The sequence below is a fragment of the Psittacula echo genome (genome assembly GCF_963264785.1).
Source record: "Psittacula echo genome assembly, chromosome: 10".
In the NCBI taxonomy this organism is placed as follows: domain Eukaryota; kingdom Metazoa; phylum Chordata; class Aves; order Psittaciformes; family Psittacidae; genus Psittacula; species Psittacula echo.
In genome coordinates, this window is record NC_137741.1 from 921,188 (window position 1) to 945,176 (window position 23,989).

The window sequence follows — 23,989 nt, forward strand, 5'->3', positions numbered from 1 at the left end:
TGTGAATTAGCCAGCATGGAAAGGAATACAATAAACCCTGCAAGAACCATGCATCAAAGTGTACAGGGCTGCTTTTGGTGGTCATAGCTCACTTTTAATTACTTGTGGCAATAGGTACAGGGAAAGGCACAGATTAGACATGAAACCCATAAAAAATACACAGGAAATCTTCAGGATAAGGAACTTCACCATGACACCAGCTAGTAAGCCTCTGAGGAAGGAGCAGGGATTCTCCTGGAGATTACCAAGACTCTACCTCTTCAGTTGAGCTCAGGGTGGTTAACATTGGCTAAGTCATTACACACCTCATTTTCACTCCTTTAAGAACTGCAAAGCTGACTCCTCGGAACCACTCTTTTGGAGAAGCACCTGAAGAACTCTTTGGCCTGGCTCAAGCCCGAGCGCCCCATTCCACCAAAACAGCAAACTCATCAAAAACATTCTCAAATTTAGTGAAAACATTTACTGATAACATTTTGTTATCACGAAATCGGCGCAGCCACACAAAGAGACGAAACACCACGGGCAAGGCAGCACTGTACACAGGTACCATCCTTCCAGCCCTCGGGAGAGTGGCCGAGGAGGCCACAAACAGCTCAGAGGGAAAATGCAATGCCACAAAACCCTTCTGCGTCCACAGCGTGCTCGGGAAAGGAGCAGCATAAAGGGACAACATTATCTTCCCTTTTCCTTTCTTTTTTCACACTATAAACACGGAAATGATTTGTAGAAGTTGAGCATTGAACGCTTAAATACAAAATATCAAGATTCTCCTGAAATTATCCTCATTCATGCACAAAAAAGGACTCACATCCTTTCATACCCTCTCTCCACACACCCCCCTCACACAACATCTGAGCTGACGCTTAAGCAGCTACGTCAGTAATTTTTGTGCATGTGAAGGACACTCAGCTGCAGCAAAAGCAAAGCAACCTCTTGGTTTCATCTCAAAACCTGATTTTTCACCAAAACCCAGAAGGCAAATAGGTGCTTCCTTTAGAGAAATTATATCATTCAAAAAACACAAATTACAGAGCAACTAGAGCCACAGAGCAAGTTCCCCAGACAGGCAGCCATTCCCTCATTTCTTTACTGTAGCATTGTCAGAGTAAAACCTTACTCCTTCCTCTGAAACACATCACACCGCAAGGCACTGGTCCTCCAGGACCAGCAGGAAAAAGCATTTTCAATGTAATTGTGTGGCAAAAGAAGCCACATCCCAGCGGGAGTTTTCATTTTTCCCTTCCCCAAAAGCAAGCAGCACCCTGTCCCTTTCTGAGCCAACCCGGCCGCAAGCAGCCCAACTGCTGTGGGGTGGCCAAAGCCCCAGCTCAGTAGCTATACGTGGCCACCAATGAGCTCTCAGGGCAGCCACGAGCTCTGAGACAGCTCATTTAAGCACCCTTGATCTTACAGAGCCCTTCACACCCACATGAGCTCCTCAAAATACCCCCGACACCCCAAAACGCAGCTGGAGTCAGGCACTCCCATGCAATGGCACCATTCTCCCTCCGGCCTCTACCACCATAGCACAAGCATCCAAATGATGACCTTCCTCAACAAGCTGCCAAAGTCCATGGGGAAGGGACCAGCTCTGCCCATACCCAGAGCCCAACATGCTTGAGCTGTGCCCGTGAGCATCAGAAGAGGCATCACGGGAGAGCTGCGGACAGCCCGGGCCACCTCCACGTGCTTTGGGGACTTTGGTGCTTCTCAAAACATCTCTCCACCAACCACAATCAGCTGCCAAGAAATACGGGGCAGGTTTGGGAACAGACTTGTGACTCTCACCGCCAGCCTAGAGGCTGGGAAACACGGGCCCATACCCTGCAGCAAGCCTGCAAAGATCAACACCGATCTCCTTCTGAACTTGGTGGGAAACCGCCCCATCTCCTGCAGACTACCCAAGGCCGACTTGCTCGCTGTGTTGCCTGTGTACAAGCGACCGAGCACAGTTAAACTGTCACCAGCCCCTGGCAAGGTCACCTGCAGCTTCACCTCCTTTCGGTGGGGAGGCAGCACTTGACGGCAGGTCCTTGCCCCTGGCTGGGGAAACAGCCAGAAGCACCAGTGTCAACACTCAAAGGGCATAGCTGCGCTCGCACGCTGCCACACATCCCCAGAACAGCATACCTGGGACCAGAAATACCATCTTATTTACATAATACTCTGGATAAAGGGGACAAAGAGGCTTATTGCATTACATCTGGGGCTGGTATTGCATCAGTGCCCACAGGCCCTAATCCGAATGGGAGCCCTGCCACACAGGGTGCAGCAGGATGGCAGCGAGGCGCATCCCCGCTTCGGGCCCGCCCAAGGTCAAGAGCAACACATAGAGCCCAGCTGCCTCTACAAACAAGCAGGGAAAGATCCCTTTTTAGGCAGCACACACAGAGGAGATACCAAGTAAACCACAGTGTCAGGCATGACACCCAATTCTGGTCCCCAACCACCTTTCCATCGTGGCTGAGCCCCAGGAATATGATCCACAGGTCTCCAGCCTCCATCATGGCATGGACACGGCTCATGGACATCAACTTTGTCTCAGTGGAAGTGCTAGAAAGACGAGGCAGCTTCTGGGTTTCTTTTAATTGATACAATTCAAATTAAAAAGATACCATAAATATAATCTGGAGGCAGATTTCAATTCTCAATTCGAACACGGCCCAGTTCTCAAAGAGAATAAACCTGAAGCCAACTCTGGTCCTTCCTTCTTGTTCATCCATAATAAAGACACACAAGCTGTTCGGGGGCTCCAAGACAGCGTGAGAACCCCTCAGTCGTCTGGATACTTTGCAAGCCCTTTCCTCCTGAAAAAGGCATGCTTTCAGCTGGCCTAATGATTTAGAGGGAAGCAGCTCTGGAGGTGGCAGAAGCAGATGCTGTGCCCGTTGTTGTCCTGTGAGTCGGGTGCAGCAAGCACGAGAGGACTTTGCAACCTTGCAACTGCAGGGGAAGAGATGATTTGCGGCTGGCACATGGTCCGCGGCATGGGGCTGCAGATGGATGAACGCGCCTTATTCACATCAGCTTCCCCTCCCCAACCAAAAGAACATCGTTTGGGGCACAAACAGAGGACAACTTGGGGGATAACACACGTACTGAGACCCCTCCGCACACACACATGTACGCAGCAGCCCCTCCAGCTGACGAGCAGCCTAATGGCGACTCACACACACAACACACAGACCCTCCACTGGAAACCGAGCCCAAGCGCCCGGCTTGGAGAAAGAAGAGAAAAGCAGCCCCGTGTCCTGGCCGTACTCAATTACAGATCATTACAACTTGCCCGATAATTCATTTCCTCCGGTGGCTCTAACTGGCTCGCAGCCCCTGTCCTGAACACAAGGCCAATTTAGGTGAAACATTCGATCCTTGTCCTTTTGCACCACCGAGACAGCCGCACTCCCGGTGCTGCGCACGTCTCCCTTCGTCAGCAAGCTCTACCCCACAGGAGAGGAGAAACCCTTGCTGGCTGAACGAGGGCACAAAAAGGCAAAGATTTTCATTTCGAGACTGAAACGGCTTCGAAATAATAAATTATAAATTATTTCTGGTCAAGAGCTAATCAATAAAATACGCTGAGTGGATTTTTCGAGTGCCGTGCATGTGCGGTCGTGTACTGCCAACAAAGAGCTAGAAATGTGCAGCATAATCCGATGCTGGAGTCATTGCACAAAACGTGGAAATTGGTTTTCCTGAGGATGTCCAGGCAAGGAAGGCAGCGAGCCCCCGCCACGCCGGAGCCCGAAAGCCAGCCCCGATGCCGGCATCCTCAATTCTTCTGGAGTGGGGGGAAGAAAGGGCCTGTGAGCTCTTCAGTGTGCGCCACACAAACGTGTGTGTCTCACACCTCCCCTGAGGGCAAGAGCCTTCCCAGAAAGGGGGAAAAAGGAAAGGAAAAATAAAAGAAGAGGGCTGCCGGGAGATGGAGGGGAGCCAAGTCTCACAGACCAGACCTGAACCTGTGACCTTCCCCGTGTACACAACGGGCGGGAGAGCTCCAGGCAGGAGCAGCGTCCTCGCCTCGCCTCCCCTCTCCTTTCACCCGCAGACACCCGCAGCTTTTATGGGACGCCTCGGCCACGTTGTCACTGCCGGTGTCACCCCGGGACCGGCCCCACGCCCCGGCCCCCAGGGGGCTCCAAGGGCGGCCGCGCGGGGACACCGTCGCAAAGGGGCCTCACCGGGCCCTTTCCAAAGAGGGGCAGGAGCCGGAGCAGCCCGGCCCTCAGTGGCTGCCCCCCGAGCGCGCACGGACAACTCGGCCCCACTTAAACGCCTCTGGGGAAATGTAATCCTCCCTGATCTGTGCCGAGCACACCCCGCGAGGGGCTGCGTTCCCCCCGCTGGCACCCCAAGGTCCCCCAAGTCCCCTACACAGCGACAGGGGGTCCACAGGGGGAGACCCCCCCCATTCCCCACCCCAACCCCGGCTCCCACCTCAAAACCTGCCGCGGCGGTGACCTCACACAGGGGGACCCCCCCTCATCCACCGCAGCTTCGAGGGCTCCGCGACGCCCCCCACGCCCCAGGGGCGGTGGGACCCGCGGGGACCAGCCCGACCCCCCCGCAGCTGAGAGGACCCGCACACAGTGACCCCGCATCACACCGCCCGCCGCGGGGGGGACACGGCCCAGGCGGCCCGTGGTGCCCGGCACCCTGCGCCCCTGGGGGGGACCCGACCCCACCGGCCCCGACACCCGGGGGGCGGGGGGGTGTCTGTGCCCGACGGCCACGGAGCGGGACGGGCCACACTCCCCCGTCCGGCGGCCACAGAAGGACGTCCCCGGCCGCGGGAGGGGGCCCACACCGCGCGGGGGAGCGCGGGGGGGGGGGGGCGGGTCCTGGCACCAACGACCGCGGGGAAGGCCCCAACGGTCACCGGGAGGGGGGAAACCGGGCCGCAACTGCCGCGGGGGGCGGCGACCCCGGCGCAACGGTCACCGGGGGGAGGGGGAGCCGGGGCCGGGCCCAACGGCCGCCGCGGATCCTGAACCGACGCCTCCCACACACACACCCCGCCGGGACGCCTCGGGGCCGGGCCGGGCCCGCACTCACCCGGCTCCGCTCCCGTCCCGGGCGGCCCTAAGTGTCCTCCATGAGGCCGCCTGGCCGCTCCTCCGCTCCGCCGGCACTAAGGGCCGGCCGCCGCGGCCGCCATGCCACCCGCGCCTGTGGGCCGCGCCGCGCCGCGCAGGCCGCGCCGGGGTCCGCCTGCCGGGCGGGGCGGCAGGGGTGGCAGGGGCGGGCACTCGGCTCCGCTCGTAACCGCTCGGCTCTGCTCGGCTTCTCTCGGCTCCGCCCGCCCGGCTTCGCTCGGCTCGGCTCTGCTCGGCTCGGCTCCGCCCGGCGGGACGCGGCACCCGAAGCCGGGACCCGACCAGCAGTCGGACCGGGGGTGGTGCGGGCGCGACGCAGAACCCGGAAGGTGGAGCGTGGAGCGGGAGGGCGCAGAGCACCGCCCCCGGCGGGACACAAAACCCGGCGCGGAGCTGCCCGGACAAAGGGGGTGCCAGGGCCCGGCGGCCGCGGCCGGAAAACGCGGAGACCGGATCACGATCCGGAGCCAGGGCGCTGGACCGGCGGGCAAAGCCCGGAGCGGAGTGTTTGCCCTCTCAGGAGCCGGAGCTCCGGGTCACCTCGGAAAGGACGGGGGAGGGGTGCTGGGGGTGTTTTAGGACCCCCTGCCCCGCACGGCCCCGCCACGGCTCTGCTCTCCTCGGGGCACCGGCGCTGGTTGCGCTCCCTGAGCTGGCACCGAACCGCTCAGGCTGGGTTTGGATATCCCAGAAGGGTTTGGGGGGTACGGCTCCGAGGGAGCGGGTAGGAGGGGGTCACCACCCAGGACGCACCCCAAAACCCTGCGACATCTTGCCCCACGCAGTCGTTATCGACCCCCAAAGGAGGACAACACAAGGGCTGAAGCCCCAGTGGAGGGGGGGTAAGTCTTGAAGGGCAGGGTTTGGGTGCCATCAGCCTGTGGCAGCCCCTGGAGGGCTGGGGAAGGAGAGGGGAGCCAGGAGAGATTTAAAGCAGTGGGAAGGAGGGATGAGGAGAGCATTCACTTTGCCTGAAAAAGATGAAGAGGAGAAATAATTCCTTGTCACAATGAAGAGAAGAAACTGGCTGCGCACGGCACAAAACCAACACTGATGGGGTGGGTGAATGCCCTGAGAATTTGCTGGGTGTTAGGTGTGATGGGCATCACACGAACCCCGCTCTCCCCTTGTCCCATGGGGATGGGATGAGGTCCCACTCTGTCATGGCTGGTCTGATGGTGCTGTTCTCCTTGGATAGGGTGCAGGAGCCGGAAACGCCAGGGCTGCAGCACACGGAGCCCAGCCTGGGTGCTGAGCACATCCTCCCTTGGTGTCCCAAGCTTCTTGCTCATCCCAGGCCATGGGAGTGAGACGTCAGTGATGTTTTGAGGAAGACATTGGCCCCCACATAACTGGATGCTCCTTCTCTGTGCCTGGAAGAGCATCTCCCTCACCTTGGTCCCGAAAGTGCTGCCTTCAGGCTGGCTCCTCCAGCAGAGATGCTCCAGAGGGAGCTCCCTCCAGAGGGAGCTGCCAGCCGCTCAGCAAAGCAACCTCAGTGTCCTGCCTCTCCCACCCAGCCACCAAGTCCTCTCCTGCCTCCTTCTCCCCACGGCACCAGGAGCTGGGATGCTGCCCCAAGACCTCCAACCCTCTCCAGCTCCACTTGGGCACTGCAACCAACCCTTCATTTCTTCATGAAGCACATCGCTGGAAAAGCCAACACGGATTCACCACTGCACACTGTATGTGACAAACCTGATCACCCCCTGAGATGAAGTAACTCCTCGGTTGACTCAGGGCAAGCGGTGGACACTCTCTGGATTTCTCCCAGGCTTTTGATCCCATTTCCCACAGCCTTCTCCTGGAGAAACTGATATGTTACAGTCTTGACAAGTGGTGTGTGCAGTGGGTGGGCAACAGGCTGATGGGCACCCAGAGGGTGGTGGTGAACAGCTCCTTCTCCGTCTGGGGACCTGTCACCAGTGGGGTCCCTCAGGGATCAATATTGGGCCTAGCACTGTTCAGTGTCTTCATAAATGATCTGGAAGGTGGGATCAAGTGTACCCAAACTGAGTGGGAAGTGACCACTTTGGCAGGGAGAGGCACCCTGCAGGGTGACCTGGATGGGCTGGAAGCATGGGCTAATGAGAACATCATGGAGCTCAACAAGGACAAGTGCCAGGACTTGCATCTGAGAACACACTCCAGGAGTGCAGCACAGGCTGGGATCTGCCAGGCCGGGAGCAGCTCTGTGGGAAGGAACCTGGGAGTCCTGGGGGACACAAACTCAACAGGAGGGAACAGTGTGCAGCTGCAGCAAAGAAAACCAACAGGATGTTGGGGAACATCAACAAAGGCATCACCTGGTTCATGAAGGTGTCGTTGTCCCACTCTACTCACTGCTTGTCAGGACACAAAGATGATCCAAGGACTGGGCAGTATGTGAGGAAAGGCTGAGAGAGCTGGGCTTGTCCAGCCTGGAGAAGAGAAGGCTCAGGGGAGACCTTATCACCATGTTCCAAAGAAGATGGAGACTCCCTTTTTACAAGGAGTCCCATGGAAAAGACAAAGGGTGATGGGCACAAGTTCCTCCTGGGGAGATTCCAACTGGACACAAGAGGGTTCCCATTTTTCACAATGAGAACAACCAGCCACTGGAATAATCTCCCCAGGGAAGTGGTGGATTCCCAGCATTGTACACTTTTAAGACTGGGCTGGACAGGGTTCTGGGACATCTAGTCTAGGTCATGCTTTGCCCTAGATGATCCTTGAGGCCCCTTCCAACCTGGGATTCCATGATTCTATGATTTCCCTTGCTCTCAAGGCACATCCACCCAAAAGAGGAGCACCTCCATGATACAAGAAGAGTGCAGGGAAGTCAACAGGAGACCCAGCACAGCTGACTGGGGCGATACCGAGGGGACAGGGCCAGGCTGGTGGATGGGGGAAAGCAGCCAGAGGAGGAAAGCAGCAGCCCAAGGCCATCCCCCTCTGCCACGCTGAACAGCAGCTCCCATACCAGAACCTCTGCACCAAGCCCAGGCAGCTCCAAGCAGAAACACCCATGAGGGTTTTCCAAACAAGGAATGACACGGGTGGGTGTTGAATCCAGATCCAGCACCTCCAGCACCTCCAAGATCCCACAGGCAGCAGAAGGAGCCAGCAGGCAACTCCCAGGGCAAACAGCAGCACTCATGGCAGCTCCAGCACCACAGCATCCAGGGGCACAGGCAACCGGCACGAAGGCTCCGCACCCTCCTACTTCTCCTCTCTGATGGAGCGGCAATGGGAGCTGAGGCAGGGGCCTGGCAGTCTGCAACCAGTACCCATCAGCAGAGCTGGTGGCCCTGCTCTGCTCCCTGCATGTACCCAGGCAGGAGAAGGAGAGATGTCGGCAGTGGTCAGGGATTGCTCTGTCCCATCCAGAGCAGGGTGGGATCCAGTGAATGAGGATTTAGACCACGGTGAGGCAGAGCCTGGAGAAACCTGGCACGAAAAGCTCTCAGCCCAGTGAACACAAATGTGGAATGAGCACAGAGAACACGGGGAGATGCTGAATGTGAAGGATTAAAGAAAAACGAGAAATCAATCTCACAGGAGAGAGGGACATTTTGGGAAGGAGGCGTTGCCAAAGCCAGGATGGAGCTATCTCCTGCTGTGAGCTCCCTTCGCCAGTCTTGAGATCTGGTCCTCGCAGGAGACCTGGAGATGCCAGAGCCGGATTGAATCCCATCCTGCCAAGCTCCATCTCCCACCCACCCTTGTCCTCAGCCCATGAGGACTTCCTGGGAAGCACAAGGCTGTTGAGGAAGAGCTGGGTGAAAACGTCTCTTTTAATGCATTTGGAATACAGTGGATAAAGCAATACCTAAAAGCATTCTGGGATCAGTCTTGCACCTGCTTTCAGGAGTCGAGGACCATCCTGGCACCCTTCAGATGCTGGCTGGGAATGAGGCACTGTTCCCTGCGGCTCAGCCTGTCGCCTTCTGCTTCATTAACCCCTTCTTTGCTCCCTGATGGATCTTTGCATCCAGCTTCCCTGTAAAGAGAGGATTAAAAAAAAGAAACCCCACAAACCCTCATCACTCTTTATTTGTAGATGTCATTTGCAATGCAAATCAGCTGGAGGCACCGAGGTCTCCTAGTTAGTGTGTTCCTGTCACATCCAATTATCCTGCTTGAGGAGCCAGGCGTTCCCAGCCGCCGCAGCCTCCCTCTGCAGGCGAGACACCGGGGAGCCGGGGGCAAGCGTGTCCGGCTCGGGAAGAGTTACCAGAGAGGGTGAAATGCAGCAGGGAGGAGAGGAAATTAACATCCAGCACTCGCCTGCCACTACCAGCAGGGAAACCAATCCCTTCGCTTGCCCACAGGATGCGTGTCAACACGTTTGAAGGAGACAGAGGACTGTCAAGCACCATGTCAGGGATGTGCTTCTCTGTGGCGTGGCAGAGAGCCGGGCTTGGGAACGATAAACCCTCAGCTTGCGGATGCTGATGCCGTGTGGCACACGCTGTGCTGCCAAGCACCGGGTTGGTGGCCGTCAAGGCCACCAGCTGGGAGGGCCGTGCTGCCTTTGCCACCGGGCAGCACCCTGGGGAGCCCAGGTGCTCCAGTGGGACCCAGCGGAAACTCTGCTTCCCTTCATCCTTCACAGCCCTTGGGGGCTTCCCTGCCAGCTCTGCTTTCCCACCTGGGAGAGGAGCAGGACACCAGAACATGGGATTTGAGCAGCTCCTGTGGAAGAAGCCAAAAGCCAGGCATGGTGAGCAAGGCGGGAGGGTGATGCGCTGCCTCAGAGGAGCATCTCCATCCCCTCTCCCTGCCCGTAAAAAAGCAAGGATGCTCCTGCTCTCACAGGCAAAGCTCCCTGCTCCAGAAGAGAGAGAAGAAAGGGAAGGTGACCTTAAGTGAGGCACCACGGCAAAAAGCCAGCCTCCTGGAGATGCTCTGCCATCAGCAGGCGCCTCTCACCTCCTCTAATGCCATGTTTCCCTGGGAACTTCCCTGCATCTTCCCGTCCTCCATATGCCAGCCGTGTCCCACCTCTCCCTGTAGCTGGGAGCAGGGACAGGGCTCCAAAGCATTGCAGAAGCTGGCAACGAAAACTGCAGAGCCCATTCTGAGCTGGGAAGGGCAGCCCCAGTCCCTGGGGAGCATCCCCTGCATCCCCTGGGAGGGAACAGGGGTCCAATGGGGTCACACCATAAGGAGAGCAAGCAAAGGAATCAAAGACATGGACAGACAGAGTAGGTTCCAGTGAAATCCCAGTGATGTGGATGGAGCCGGAGGTGGTGGCACTTTAACCAGGTCCCATGCACCACCCCTTTCGGGAATCAAGCCTCCTGTCACCCCATGGGTGAAGCACAGCACATGGAGTCCCTGGAAAAGCTGTGCTGCTACAACACAGCTACAGCACACAGCAGATCTCATCTCTGGTGGTCTCAAGATCCACCAGGCTCCAAACCGGTTCCGCTTTGGCCACTGCACCAAAACCTGCTGGTAAATGCTCGTGTGCAACGAGAAGCAGGTGCTTGTCCAGAGAAAATGGCTCCAAACCAGCCAGGGACCATCACCTTCCCCTCAAACCAACTCCCACCAGGTCAACGCAACCTCCCCGAAATCAGTCCTCCTCCTTCAGCTCGAGTTCTGGGCCAGCCTTGCTCCTGTCTGAGCTCGAAAGGGAAGTTCAATGCACCGAAACCGTAACACATGCAAAACATAAAACATGAGCAAGGGTTTGCAAGTCACCGTGCCACAGATCCACAAATGGGTCAGGCTGGAACTGGGGACACGGACCAGATGCTGCCAATGCCTCGGTGCAGTGAATGCCAACCTGCAGCTCACAGGACACAAAAGGCTGTCTGCAAAACTCTTCCACCATCACAAATGAGAACATGAAAACTGAGGCCAAGCAAAAGAGTGAAATGGGGCATTCCCTGGAGCGTGAGGTCTGGGAGATCAGCACCCAGCAAGGAGCTGGCACGGCCACACTGTCCGGAAGCACGTGTTGGACCAACGCGTCGCCATGCCACGGGGCTGTTGGCAGGAGAAAGGCAGTGAGTTCACACTCTCTCCGTGCTCTGGTCCCCATCCCCAACACTGTGTCACCTCCAGGGTTCATAGTCTTTGTATTTAACATGCCTGCCTCTTCCTCCTGCACCCCGAGAGTGATCAGGAGGCTCCTCTGCTCTACCAGCTGGTGAACATAGAACAGCACACAGGAACCTTTAGGAAAAGGCTGAACTCAAGGCAGCAGCCCCAGGGTCCCCTTCCCTTTCACTCAATGATTTGAGGACTCTCACCTTGCACTATGACACGTCCCTGCGCCCGCTGCTCCAGCCGCCGGCTGCTGGAGGGAGGTTTCAGAGCAGTGCACAAGGGAGGCTTCAGGGAAGCTTTGCCCAGACCCAAGGAAATCTCCCATGAGAACCACCACTGAGCTGTGTCCTCACGCACTAAAGCGAAGCAGGGATGTGTCTGGGTGAGCAGTGCTCCCAGATGCAGCACAAACACAGTGCCCATCCCTTCCACACAAACAATAACCCTGGCACCATAAAATCAGGCTATGTTCCCTTTTTTTCCCCATCCCTGGGCTGTTAGAAACAACTAATTTGCAACAGAGAAGCATTCGGATGTCATCATGGTGAGGTCCATGCTGTTATCTGGCAAGGAAAACCACTCAGGCTTGGCTTCCCAACAAGACAAACTGGCATTTTGTCATGGCTTGAGCCAGGCTTCAAGGAGACCGGGGCAGCCGGCAAGCTCAGGTGGGGACCTGAGCCAGCACCTTCCCCCTGCTCTGCTTCCAGCTTGGAGAATGAAGCTTTTGACTGTCATGGATGTAATGCCAGCTCCTATTAAAGCGGTGCCCTACCCCAGCGAAAGGTCAGAGGCTTCCCTGCTCCTTCCCTAGGCTGCCACAAATATCACCCAGACGGATGATGTCCCCTCTGGGAGCTGAACGTGCAACTCCACAGCCTCCCCCGCCGCTGCTCTCATGACAGCTCCTGTTGGGATGGAGGGCAGGAAAGGCAGGGCCGGCAGCAGGAGCGGGCACAGCACAGCACAGCCGGCTTCCTTCCCGGCTGTTAGACTGATCCTTCTCCAAGCAGGAAAGTGTCACAACACAAAGGAGACGATGTGACAGATGGGGAGGGGACCGGCAGCACCTGCACACGGCAAGGCAGACGCGCAGAGCCCTGGGCTCACCCCATGCAGTAGCTTCCACTCCAGTGGCCGCCGGCAGCTCTGCTCTGAACCACAGCCGGGGGGAGGCAGATGTGGCAGTGAAGGGGCTTGAGAGAGTCTGAACAAGAGCATGGAGATTAAGCCAAGAGGAAGAAAGGATGCAGTGGCTGCTCCAGCAGCAGCAACGGGTCTGTTCCATAGCAGCAAAGACATCTGCATTCTAAATAACCCGCCTGCTCATGGGTGCTGGGGAAGACCTGTCCCCCAGGGAGGACGGTGCCACGATCCAAGCCCTACAGCTCACCAGCATCGTTACTGCCATTGTCTGAACCCACCTCCCAAGTGCTGGTACAAAAGGCAGGAGAGAAACCAAACCACTTCGCCCTGCTCAGGGCAGGAATACTCCCAATACCCAGGGAGAGACCAAAGCCATGGGAGAATGGGGCTCCTCTGAGTGGAGAGGGCAAAAACCCCCTCAAACCCAGCAGAAATAACCCTTCAAAAGCCCTTATTAACTGGTCCTGAGAAACCCTGCTGCTCCTGTACCACTGGGTAACTACTCCTAGAGAAACACACTGCAAACGAGAGAGAAAACCCAGTCATGGGCTCTGCTAAACAACAGCCAAGACTCTTTCTGCTTATGCTGCTTTTAGCCCCTCAAATTAATTTGTCACATCCCCTGAAAGCACGCACGGTGCCTTCCCCAGGCTGTGTGCTGGGGAGGCTGATCCTCAGGCCAGAGCTGACTGCAGCTCCCCAGCTGCTTCATCCCTCCTCCATCCTATGGCAGTGGGCAGGAGCAACCGGCAGCATGCAGAGGGGCTGGTGCCTCATAAAAGGGACTATAACGGTGCTGGCAAGCAGCACGCGGACAGATGCCGCGGCGCTCCCCTGCGTGCCCTGCCAGGACAGCCCCATCCTGCCGGATGGACAGCATCCAGCTGGCCCTGCAGCTCCTGCTGCTTCAAGCCCTCACCGCCTTCATGGGCAAGAGGGTAATTCTGAACCACAGGCAAGAAGCAAGCACCCGAGCATTGCCGCAGCAGTGCATATCCCAACCCAGGCTGATGCCAGGAGCGGCTCGGTGGCAGCCACGCGGCTCTTTGCCTCCCAAGTGTTTGCAGGGGCAGGAAGAGGCTTGTATTTGGAAAGAAGCAACATCTGGGGAAAGGGGAGCCAAGGACAAAAAAAATATTACAGATGTATTCGAGTCATTAAACAAACACCTACAGATCAAAGAGCACAGGGCAAAGGTTGCGAACTCATCTGGCAAAGGCAAGCAGAGGTGGTGATGAGAGCAGGCCAAGGGGGGCATCTGTGGAAACTTTACTACTTACAGATTTTGGGTTTTCCTTTGATGGGAAACTTCACAACCGTCTCCTGGGGATTCGTGCAGATAAAGACAAATGGAGACCCGGACTCCTGGCTCAGATCCGGATACTGTGGAACACAGACACACACATACAGAACAGAGTCAGGCCGGCTGCTGTGGTGCAAAAAAGAGCTCGGTGGTCAGGAGCAGGGAAATCGGCAAGCGGTGGATTATATCTGGGCTGTAGCAGCTCAGACTAAACCAGTTTAGTAACTGCTAGCGAAAAATAAAAGCAACAATTCCAGGTCTGGGTTTTAATCAGCGAGCTCCTCGCTACGCCTCTTCTCATTGCGCCTCTGCCAGATCTTGCTCCCTTTCCAGACCTGTTCCCAAGCCACTTCCCTGTGTGCTCCCCAACCCTCCTCAGCCCCCTTTAGCACTGATCTGTGCTTCGCTGCCTCAAAGGTGCGGCTTCTTACTGGGCTTAAGCTCATCTAAAGTGTGGGGTGTCAAAAGAGAGGCAGTCCTTGCCTGCTCACTGCCTGCTTCACGCTGGGACAAGCGTGGGACCCATTTTGAGAATGATGCATTCCCAGATTCAGCTGGCTGGGGATGTGGATACCCCTGTTCAACCCCAGCCGGTCACCAGCAGCACACCAGCAGCTCAAACAGAACAGCTTGGCAAACCCAAAGATATGATGGCCACCTCTTCTACTGAAGCAGCTGTTGGAGCTACAGATACATCCCCATCTTTTCCCCGAAAGCTCAGTCCAAACACAAAGGCTTTGAGACTTGGAGAGCACACCCGGCCCTGTGGTGGGACATACAGCCCTTGAGATTTGGCTGCATCTAAAGGCCGAGCAATAGGAACCACTTGCAACTCGCCAACGCGATGGCTTGGAGAAGCTGGCTGTTCCCGTGCAGGGCTGGCTCTGTGCTCAGAGCCTACGGAGAGATTTCGCTGCGGTGAAGACATGGGAGAATTTTATAGGAAGAGCATAAACAGATTATTTCTCTCATTAACCATGGGAGGAAAAAGGAGAAGGAAACCACTCAGCGAGGGAAGTGCACCCAAGTCCTGTCTGGATGCAGCTCAGCCCCACTGGTGTTCAGAAATGAAATGCAAAACAGCAGTAGAAAATGTATGTACCAACCACCACTGGGATTCTCCATTAGCTGCAGCCCTTGCACTGACAGCACAGAGGGGAGGGCATGCCACAAAGGTGCTGCAGCCCAGGAAACGCTGTTCCAGCAGACCGCAGAAGCGGTTTCCCTTCCATGGGAAAACTGCCCCCGATTTCCTTTTGCTCCCCTGCCTTCCTCAAGCAGATCCGTCAAGGCTGCTGTAGGGGACAGGATGCCAGACCAGATGGAGCAGCGTGTCCTGGCAAATCCCCCATTTGTTACTAACAAATGACTCCAAGGCTGAGTGTTTGAAAAGCTCTCACCAACCTGCCAAGATGAGTTTGGATTTGCCCTGGAACAGCTGGGCACGGAGAGGGAAGCAGGGAGCGACCCGCTCTCCCTGCGCTGTAGCAGTGTTTGGCAGCTTTGCCAGCGGTTAGGGGAGATTTACAGAAGCCTGACACTGGGATTGGATCAAGCAGGGAAAGCATTTCCAGCCCCTCTCATTTTACAACAGCGTGTAAGAGCTGTTCACCAAGCAAGAGAGAGATGTACGTGCCCTTAGCTGCTCTGTACAATGCCCATGCCAGGGAGCATCGCCCGCGGCTGCCCTGCTGTACCCATCCAGGCTTGGATCCTTCCTCTCTTTTTATTGAGCCACGCTACTTGACTTGCTTCCACTGCTCCATGCCAGTGCCAAGGATTTTCATTTCCCATCTGCAGGGAAGGAGGATCTTGGAAGGATAGAAAGAGCCAATGTGAATATCCCCAGCCAACCCCTGGTGAGTGCAAAATGCTGGCGTCCCTTCACCGCTCTGAGCGTCACACGGGTGCCTGGTGGCCTTTCTGGAGCCAGAGGACCTGACATAGCCAGCAGCTCCTGCACCACCACAGGCTCCAAAGGTCACACCGCAACACGTGGTGCACAAGCCACCATCCAAACCTGGTTACAGAGATGATCCATCCCTGTTCTACCATATGTGGTTCAGACAGCAGCTTCTTCAGCCAGGATGTGTCTGGGACCAGAGGTCTTGCTGCCTGAATCCAGCTGCTTCCCAAGTCTCCTCAGCCACCACCTCCTAGGTGGATCTGGACAACCACTATGTGCCTCTGACACACCTGACAGCCACCTCTACACCCCGCATCAGCGGTGAGAGACAGCCAGGTTGGTTTCTCCACTGACAGCTTCCATCCGAAACCAGGATCAAACCTCCAGCTCCAAAAGCTTCCAGCTCAATTCTATCCCAAGGCCGAGGCGTATGTCACAGCTGCAGCTTGGGTTTACACTTCCACACCGCAGCCTTTCATCTCTGCTCCCAGGGTACGTCTCTGTACGTGTGCCAAATCCCTTCGTGTCCTGCATTTTAAAGGCTTCGGTCCTTCCTCTGGCATCTCACTCACAGGAGGCAGGGAAGGAGACCCCAGTCCAGCTGCTGCATTTAAGGCTCCCTATTGTATCTACCCCGGAAACCTCTTACCCATCCTAGTGAACAACAAAAGCAGAATATTCCTGCCTGCTGGAGCTGAGAAAAAGCTGTAACCCTTTCCTCTGCCTAGAGATGAGGTACTCCACATGGAGAAGATGAGGCTGAGCTCCCACAAGATGCTGAGCCCCAAGATGCTGAGCCAAGTTAATGGGCTCCCTCTTACCCCAGTCCTTTTCCACAAGTCAATTAAACTCATTCATCCTGCAGAAATTTAGGGACTTCTTGGGTAAAGTCAGTTTTCTGGTGGATTAATGGGCTGAGCTGCTCAAAAAAAGGGTTACATCACCAGGAGCAAAAGCACAGCCATAGTTAAGGCGCTTAGAAACCACCTCCATGAATCTCATTCCCTAGAGGTCTCTGCTAGTATTTCCTCCCCAGAATCTCTCCCTGTTGCTATTTAGCCCCCTAACAGCGCTTGCTGTCAGTGCCATGCATGATCACCATGAGCAATGTCACCTGTAGACACCTACTGACTCATCTGATGTATCTGTAGCGTCCTGTCTGGTCATCAGACACACTGCAACAGGCAGTGTGGCTGAACGGCGGCACTCCTCCACCTCTTTGGCTCTTTCTGCAGCTTAGCTCAGCACTAGGACATTGGTACCTACCTGCCCCATGCCAAAGATGCCTCTCCTACTGGCAGCTACTGAGCTGACTTTGACACTGGCACAGGGTGCCCAGAGAAGCTGTGGCTGCCCCATCCCTGGCAGTGTTCAAGGCCAGGTTGGACACAGGGGCTTGGAGCAAGCTGCTCCAGTGGAAGGGGTCCCTGCCCGTGGCAGGGGTTGGAGCTGGATGGGCTTTAAGGTCCCTTCAACCCAAACCAGTCTGGGATTCTGATTCTATGAGTTACTCAGCAGAGACGCTGCCACCAAGACACCAAACGCATTTGCCTCTGTTACCTTTTCCAAGGCCACCGAAGTGTCTAACAAGTAAAAAGCTCATTTCTCAATGTTTCTGCTGTGAGAGGTTGGTCGAGTCACTCTACAATCTGCAACGCAGTAAGCTTAGAAGACAGAGAACAAATTTACTGCCAACTCCTACACCCCACAGAGAGCAGCCACTGCCCATCATCACTTCAGCAAACCTGAGACTTGTAGTAAAAGCCCAAAAGCCACATCCAGTGTGCCACGAAGGGAGGACAGAGCAGATCCCCAGTAAAGAGGATCTGCAACAGCAGGGTTTTAAATCAAAGGTCAACCTAGAGGGAAAGCAACAGCCAAGGGCTAAACCCAGCCAGGAGTCCAATAGAGGATGCTCCTTCTTCATCCCAACAGCACTCATTGTTACAATCTTGAGGGCGCAAACAACTAAGGTGTCAGTACTACAGGCTTTGACATTGCCTTCACCAGGAAGCAACTCAGTATTTAGAAGAAGGTGGCTAAAAAGGCTCTTGACACCAAATATAGCCCAGAGGCCAGCTTGTCCTTCAAGGAGAACACCCACCCTCCTCCAATCCTGCAGATGAGCAGGAAAACTTAAAAGAGAGGGATTATGCAATGCAACTATGGTGTAAAAGAAATGATTCAGCCTCTTTTCAGACCTTCTGCCACCTCGTAGCGGGCTTGTGACAGGCAGTTGGGAGGACGATGGGCTCCGTGGGCTGCCAACAGCCGGCACGGCTCACCAACTGCTGCTCCAGCCCACTGCTTCACACAGTGGAAAAACCCCACGTACGCACTCCCTGCACCGGCAGCGGTACCGGTACCACCCGTCCTGCTCAGCCCATGGCTGCAACCACACCAACCAGGCTTCCATTTGCTGCTAACAAACAGGTCTGTAAGTTCCCGGCTGCAAAGAGATTAGCAGAGAATAAAAGATAACCCAAACCCAAAGCAGATCTCAAGGCAGCTTAACGCACACAGAAAGAGCTCGAGGTTAAATGGCGAAGGGAGCTGAGTGCTGTGCTCCTCTGCAAACTAGCCACCACATTTACCCTCTCACTGGAGCAGCGCTTTGAACATGTATTAAGAGGCTATCAGATGTCCCCGAGAGCCGCCCCAATCAAGCTGCAAGCAGTGATAATTGCTAATGAATGTTCCCTCCACTTTGTTTTCACCATCCCTCATCTCCAATCCCCAGCTCATCGCCACCAGAAATAGCAGCAGGGCTGCCAGCCTCCTCACTCCACAGCCCACAGCAAAAGAGCAAAGGAGGGGACAAGCCAGCTTGGAGCCAGGGAGCCAGGAACCCACCTTCTCTGACATTTGAGAGAAACAGAAAATCCTGCTCACTTTTTTCCCCTCCCTCCAATCTGTTGAAGTAAATCTTTTTGTCGTGATTTGGGTACAGCCTGCAGTGGGATACAGTGGCCATGCGGTGTTCAGGACCCTCAGCTCATCCCAATTCCATCTCAGCACAGGGAAAAACAAAACATGGAAAAGGACTGTCCCAAACCCCTCGGGTTCTTCACCCCTCCCCAGTAAGCTGCACTTGCTTGAACCCAAGTGGCAGGCACTGAAGGCAGGGGCATAGAAGGACCCAAAGGCAAACATGCCACAAGGCAGCCAAACCATCACTAATGGGATGAGCTCTGCTCTGGTGCATCCAAGAAAGGAACAAAGGCACTGCATGCACCGGAGCGGCAGCCCCGCACAGCACAAAGCCAAACGCTCCCCGGTAGCTCTGCTACCAACCTTTCAAGAGCATCTTTCGCTCTCATTGAGGTCTCCAGACACAAAAGGAGAGAAGCAAAGGCGGCGCAAGAGACCAAATGCTACCACCGGGTGGGAACGGCCCCGGCGTTTTACACATGCTGGCCTCAAAGCCCTGCAATGCAGCCTGAGCTCTCCTCCACTCTCCTTGCCCACGGAGCCAAGCGCGCCAGCGCACATTCCCGGCACGCATCCCGGTGAAGCACGGTGCAGAATTGCACGCTGGAACCTGTAGTCCTTCAGTGGGTGGCTGCCATCCTCTCCATCTTGCAGTTGCTAAGGGGTGGCCCCGGGGCACTAGCACCGAGCAGCAAGGAGGTGGTTGAGTTGTTCTGCAAGGTTAATAATGGAAAGGGTTGAATCATTTTCCTGGCATGCCTCCTTGGTGAACAACAGGGGAAATACAGCTGCTCTGCCAGGCAGCGCAGGGCCAAGACACCAGCTCCAGCCTTCATTTCCCTGCTGCTCTCCAACAGCTCTGAAATAAAGGAGGCAGCACTGGAAAGCAACACTGTCTGGAAAGAATAAAAGCAAGCGGAGCCCATGTGTTGGCAAGAGAGCTCCCTGTAAAATGCATTCAAAGGGAAAAAAAATCATCTTGGCGGCAACAGCATCTCCTCTGAAAGAGCTGGGCTGCCCTAACCAGCAGAGGCAATAAATCAGCCGTCTCCAGCAGGCAAAAACACGCACAGGGCTCTTCCCTGGGTGTTGTGCAAAGCCCCTTGGCCACGTGCAAGGGAGGGCAGTGGGATGCGAGGCATCCCCGGGGATCCAGGCACAACTTCCTTCACCCCGTTTTCATGGTGATTTGTGGGAGAGGCGGTTCTGCTCTTCTTTCATGCCTCATAAGCTTCATAGCTGTCAGACCAACGTAACAGGTAATTAACTACTAAACAGCCATTTTCTCCTCCTCTCCGGGGGGAAATCGCTCACCATCCAGCTAGAAAATGTTTCTTCAGTGGTTTGCAAAAGGGAAAAGAAAGTCGGGAGTTTCTGGCAAGCACCAAGAGTGTCGCAGCCAAAGAGGAGCATTTGTGGCAATGCCTGCAACACAACACGTGGATGCAGGAGAAATGGAACCATCAAAAGGGAGAAAGTTGATGCTCATCCGGTTGTGGGTGCTGCAAACTCCCTGATTCCAGTAAGTGAGCACCAGCAGTAACGCTGGTTCCAGTGCCTGACACTCAGTCATCGGCTCTGTGGTCCATCTGCAGGTAGGAGTTGTTAATTTCAGAAGGAAAAAAAGCCTCATTCTTCTCCCAGCCTGCAGGATCAGCCTTTAGGAACCACTGTGTCCATGCCACATCCATCCTTGTTGCTTGTCCAAGGAGAACAGCATTGAAGCATGATTTCCCCATCTGCTGTTCTAACAGCGTAGTTTCCACCACCCCATTAGCAGGACATTCACCTTGGGGGATCACCTGGCCACTTCTCCCAATCCTGAAGTGCTCCAGGGCATGTTCACCCAAAAGTGGCACCTGACTGGCACCAGGAGCCATTGCCCGAGCCAGGAGTCTCAGGTTTGCCGCTGCTCTGTGCCACCTTCTCTGGACTCAGACTTCCAGACTGCAGAGCACCAAGCGCTTCCCTTCGAGGTCTGATCTCCCTCACGACATGGTCTGGCATCAAACTCAACTCTGAGCACATTTTCAAGCACCACCTTTTAGGGCCTCGTTCCCTCTGCCTTAGCACAGGCCAACCAGTCTTTGGCCAAAGAGAAACAACATTTTCCTAAACAGAAACCCCAAAGCAGACCCAGCTTTCTAGAAACGCCAAATTTTCTAGCCTGAAGCAGAAACATCCAGTACTGCAGCCTGTGCACTCGAGGCACTCTACACGCCCCTCTTCTCACAGAAGACCACATGGATGCAGAGGAGACGCTCCATGGAGGCTGGCTTAGAGAAGGGATATGTGTTGATGCTCAATCCAAATCAACACAACGGGCAAAAAGGAAAGAGAGCAGGATCGCAAAGAAACACAAACAAAAGCCGGCAGCCAAACTTTTGTTTGAAAGCCTGTCAGGTCTAGACTGCAACGTGTGAGGAAGGAACAGCTCGAAACCACAGCTGCTAATGGTTATGGATTTGGCAATCAAAATGTCTTTGTTAAAAAAAAAAGTTAACTGCCTCGCTATTGAGGTTACAAACCGCAGCCTTGATGCATTGTTGCAGTCAACATCCTCCCCACTGCTTTTGAGAGCTTACATCTGCTGCTGGCAGATCCTGTGCTGGCACCGGCACCCTTCGTGAGGATGCACAAGGAATTCTGCTTGCCTGCTTTCCTTTCCCCTTCATCCCACAGTGATGCCTCTCAGCCCTTGCCTGCTCTGCCCCTCGCATGCTGATACACACCCAGATCCAGGCACAGCAGGCTGGGATCACTGCAGGCTCCTTCCCCCAGCCAGTTGGATTCATCCGGTGGGTGTTCTTCGTCTCTCAGCCTTGAGCCTGGCTCTTGTCATGTTCCTATACCACAAGCTGTACTTTGATTCAAAGGGCAGGGGAAGCAATTAAAACATAGTAAAACTAATACTCATACTTTGAAATGTAGATTTCGTATTCAAACCTGTGCTGGTGCACTCGGATTTTAAATGCTGAGCAGAATGCCAGAGCTCCAGTCGACAGGAAGAGTGGTGCTGGCAAACATGGGGCCAATGCTGCACCCCCCTGCTCTCCCTGAACTGGCCTGGCAGGAGCCACCAACACCCTCCTGCAGATCCAACACCAGTCTGAGGAAACACCCACCCATGGAAAACCCTGGAAGCAGCATGAGAAGGGCTTGAGATGTTTATAAAGTGCTTGGTGGCTGTCAGGAAAAACTGGATGGACTTGGAAAAATACTTGGTAGTGTTCTAAGCTCAGCTGGAAGAGCTGCTTTCATCCTCCTAATCCCAGGGATGGAGCAGGCAGCGCTAACCCCAGCTGCAGTGCAGCCCCGCCACCACGCTCTCTGTCGGGACCTGGCAAGGAGCGGGGAAGAGGCTATGGGGAGGAGAAGACGAGGGGAAACCAGGGCACCTGCTTCTGGCTCGAGCAGCTTGCAGCACCTGCGCCCTCCTAGACAGAGACAGAGAGCTTCAATACGCTTCGTGGGGACCCTGTGTGAGAGCCACAAAGCACAGGGGTGAAATGGCAGAGCCGAGCGCAGCAGGTGATGGAGATCAGCTGAACGCTGGTAAACCCAGCACAGACAAGGCACCTGCATCCCTGCCCTGATTCACTTCACCCCGTGCTGACCCTCAGTGCTGCTCCCCGAGGAGGAGTGATGCTGCTTCCAGCTACTGATTCGATCCCACCAGCGGGATGGGATTTCTCACGGCCCAACACATGGCAGAGCTGGGGGACACATCCCCGCAACCGGTCTGTTTGGGGTTACGAAATCGATGACGTGACAGCGACAGCTTAAGCAAGTGTGGTCCTTGGGCACTGCATGTTTACCACAGTTGGTTCTATTTTGTTGCTGCCAGCTTCCCTCTCATTGGGGGTCACCACCTCAGGGGTGGTCACAGCTCAACCTGCTGGAGGTACAACCAGACAGTGAAGGTACAGGGCACCTGAGCAGCAGCCAGGCTCGAGGTTGGTCTTATCTAAGCCTTGATTTCAGGATTAAATAAAAACCAAGCACCAAGAAGGCGGCACGTATCAGTGACCACATCTGAGAGAAGGGGGAAAGCCTCGCAGATCACCGCCTGGTTTGCTGAAATGGTAACAGAGGCTAAGTCCACAGTCAGCAGTAATTAAGTCATAGACTTCAGCCTTGGCTTCGCTTTTTCCCTAGGGTCTAAGAAACCAGAGGAGAGGGCAAGCTACCCTCTATCATTCGATTTCTTTGGCATGTTAATGCATTCCTAAATTAATCACCATCAAGTGACAATCTCTCCTTCATCTTAACAGACTGCGCAGTGGCCTCAGTAAACCTGCTGGCTTATGCAAGGCAGCTGGAGCCTTCGCAGAGCCTCTGATGAAAACCAAAGCACTTCACATCAGGAAAAACTCCCCCAGCTCTTACTGTCTATAATCCAAACCAGCTGCCTGCCTGCTCTGCTCTACTGCTAGAACCATGAACCAAGGGCTTTGTGAGAAACCAAATAAAGGGATGCATCACCCTGCAAGCCAGGCTAAGGCCTAATACTGCTTGATCTGGCATCGAGCTACAGACAAAAGACAAATTCAACTTAGGAGAATTCAGGGACCTCTAAAGTTCAAAGGCCTTTCATTGGTTTCAATCATTAACAACCACCTAGACTGCTGCAGAAGGAAGTATATCTGATCTAGCCTTTAAAACCCTCAGATGAGGTGCAATAACTAAGCCTCAGGAATGAAAAGGCAAATATCCCATTGGGGGAGGGCAAGGAAGGTGCCAGGGCAGCCACAGCAGCACACAAACACGTTTGTCTCACTCAGAGCCTACACTAGGAAACATTTGCTTTAGGGAGAAGGTCCTCATAAAAAGTGTCTATGTATTTATACTGTTCTTCGAAGTCACGTCAATCTGTATGTTTGTGTTTCTCCCTCTCATTAACTTCTTCCTTAGGAAAATATGACCAGCGGACTATTGTTCCTTTATTTGGAGAGAATCTGAACAGGCACCCTCTGGAGTGTAAACGTAGAAAAATTCTACCCTGCTTCACTCCTGCTTGAGAATTCAAAGCGAGTTCTCCATGCCTGGCACCTGAGTCTCTTTTTTCTTACTGTTATTTTCACTGGGGAGGGAAGAGGAGGACAAGAGATTAAACACAAATTTCCTGAGAGGGAAAGATGATAGTTGTTAAATGACAGTTGCAATCTCATGGCACAAAAATAGCTTAGATGTGTTCCCTTGTGCAGGTTTAGGACACTAAGTGAGCACCTAGAAATGAAAACTAAATACTTTACTCCTGTAAAACACAATTACCCAATATTTCAGCCACAGATAATGCCTACAACTACATATTGGCATGTGTGCGTGCTCGCGTTCAAAATAAGTCCAAACACACCTATCAGCTACCAAAATAGCAGCAGCGGAAATGTTCTTTTTCCAGTTAAAGTAATAGTCTCTCACATCAAAGTCATCAGCAGAACGAACATGGACTTCAGAGCACATTAAAAGGGCATAAATGTAAATACTTCCCTGCTTGGTTTAGCCTCCTGCCAAGCCCTGCCTGCGCCATCCCGTGCTTCCCCAGCGAGGCTGCTGAAG

At 54.7% G+C, this 23,989-nt stretch overlaps 2 protein-coding genes across 4 annotated transcripts in view; both read right to left on the reverse strand.

Annotated features, from left to right (window-relative positions):
- Nucleotides 1-5,385, reverse strand: part of ZNF609 (zinc finger protein 609) — a 69,392-nt gene extending 64,007 nt beyond the window's left edge. For all 3 annotated transcript variants that reach the window (XM_080626056.1, XM_080626055.1, XM_080626057.1), the window contains exon 1: nucleotides 5,062-5,385. The gene's annotated coding sequence lies outside the window, so the exon portion shown is untranslated. The remainder of the gene's footprint in view (nucleotides 1-5,061) is intronic.
- A 3,494-nt stretch (nucleotides 5,386-8,879) lies between these two features.
- The window catches only part of TRIP4 (thyroid hormone receptor interactor 4), a 30,675-nt gene continuing 15,565 nt past the window's right edge, over nucleotides 8,880-23,989 (reverse strand). The window contains exons 12-13 of the mRNA XM_080626172.1: nucleotides 13,571-13,673; nucleotides 8,880-9,084 (exon numbers count right to left, since the gene is read on the reverse strand). Coding sequence (XP_080482298.1) covers nucleotides 9,017-9,084; nucleotides 13,571-13,673 — 171 coding nt within the window. The 3' untranslated portion in view covers nucleotides 8,880-9,016. The remainder of the gene's footprint in view (nucleotides 9,085-13,570; nucleotides 13,674-23,989) is intronic.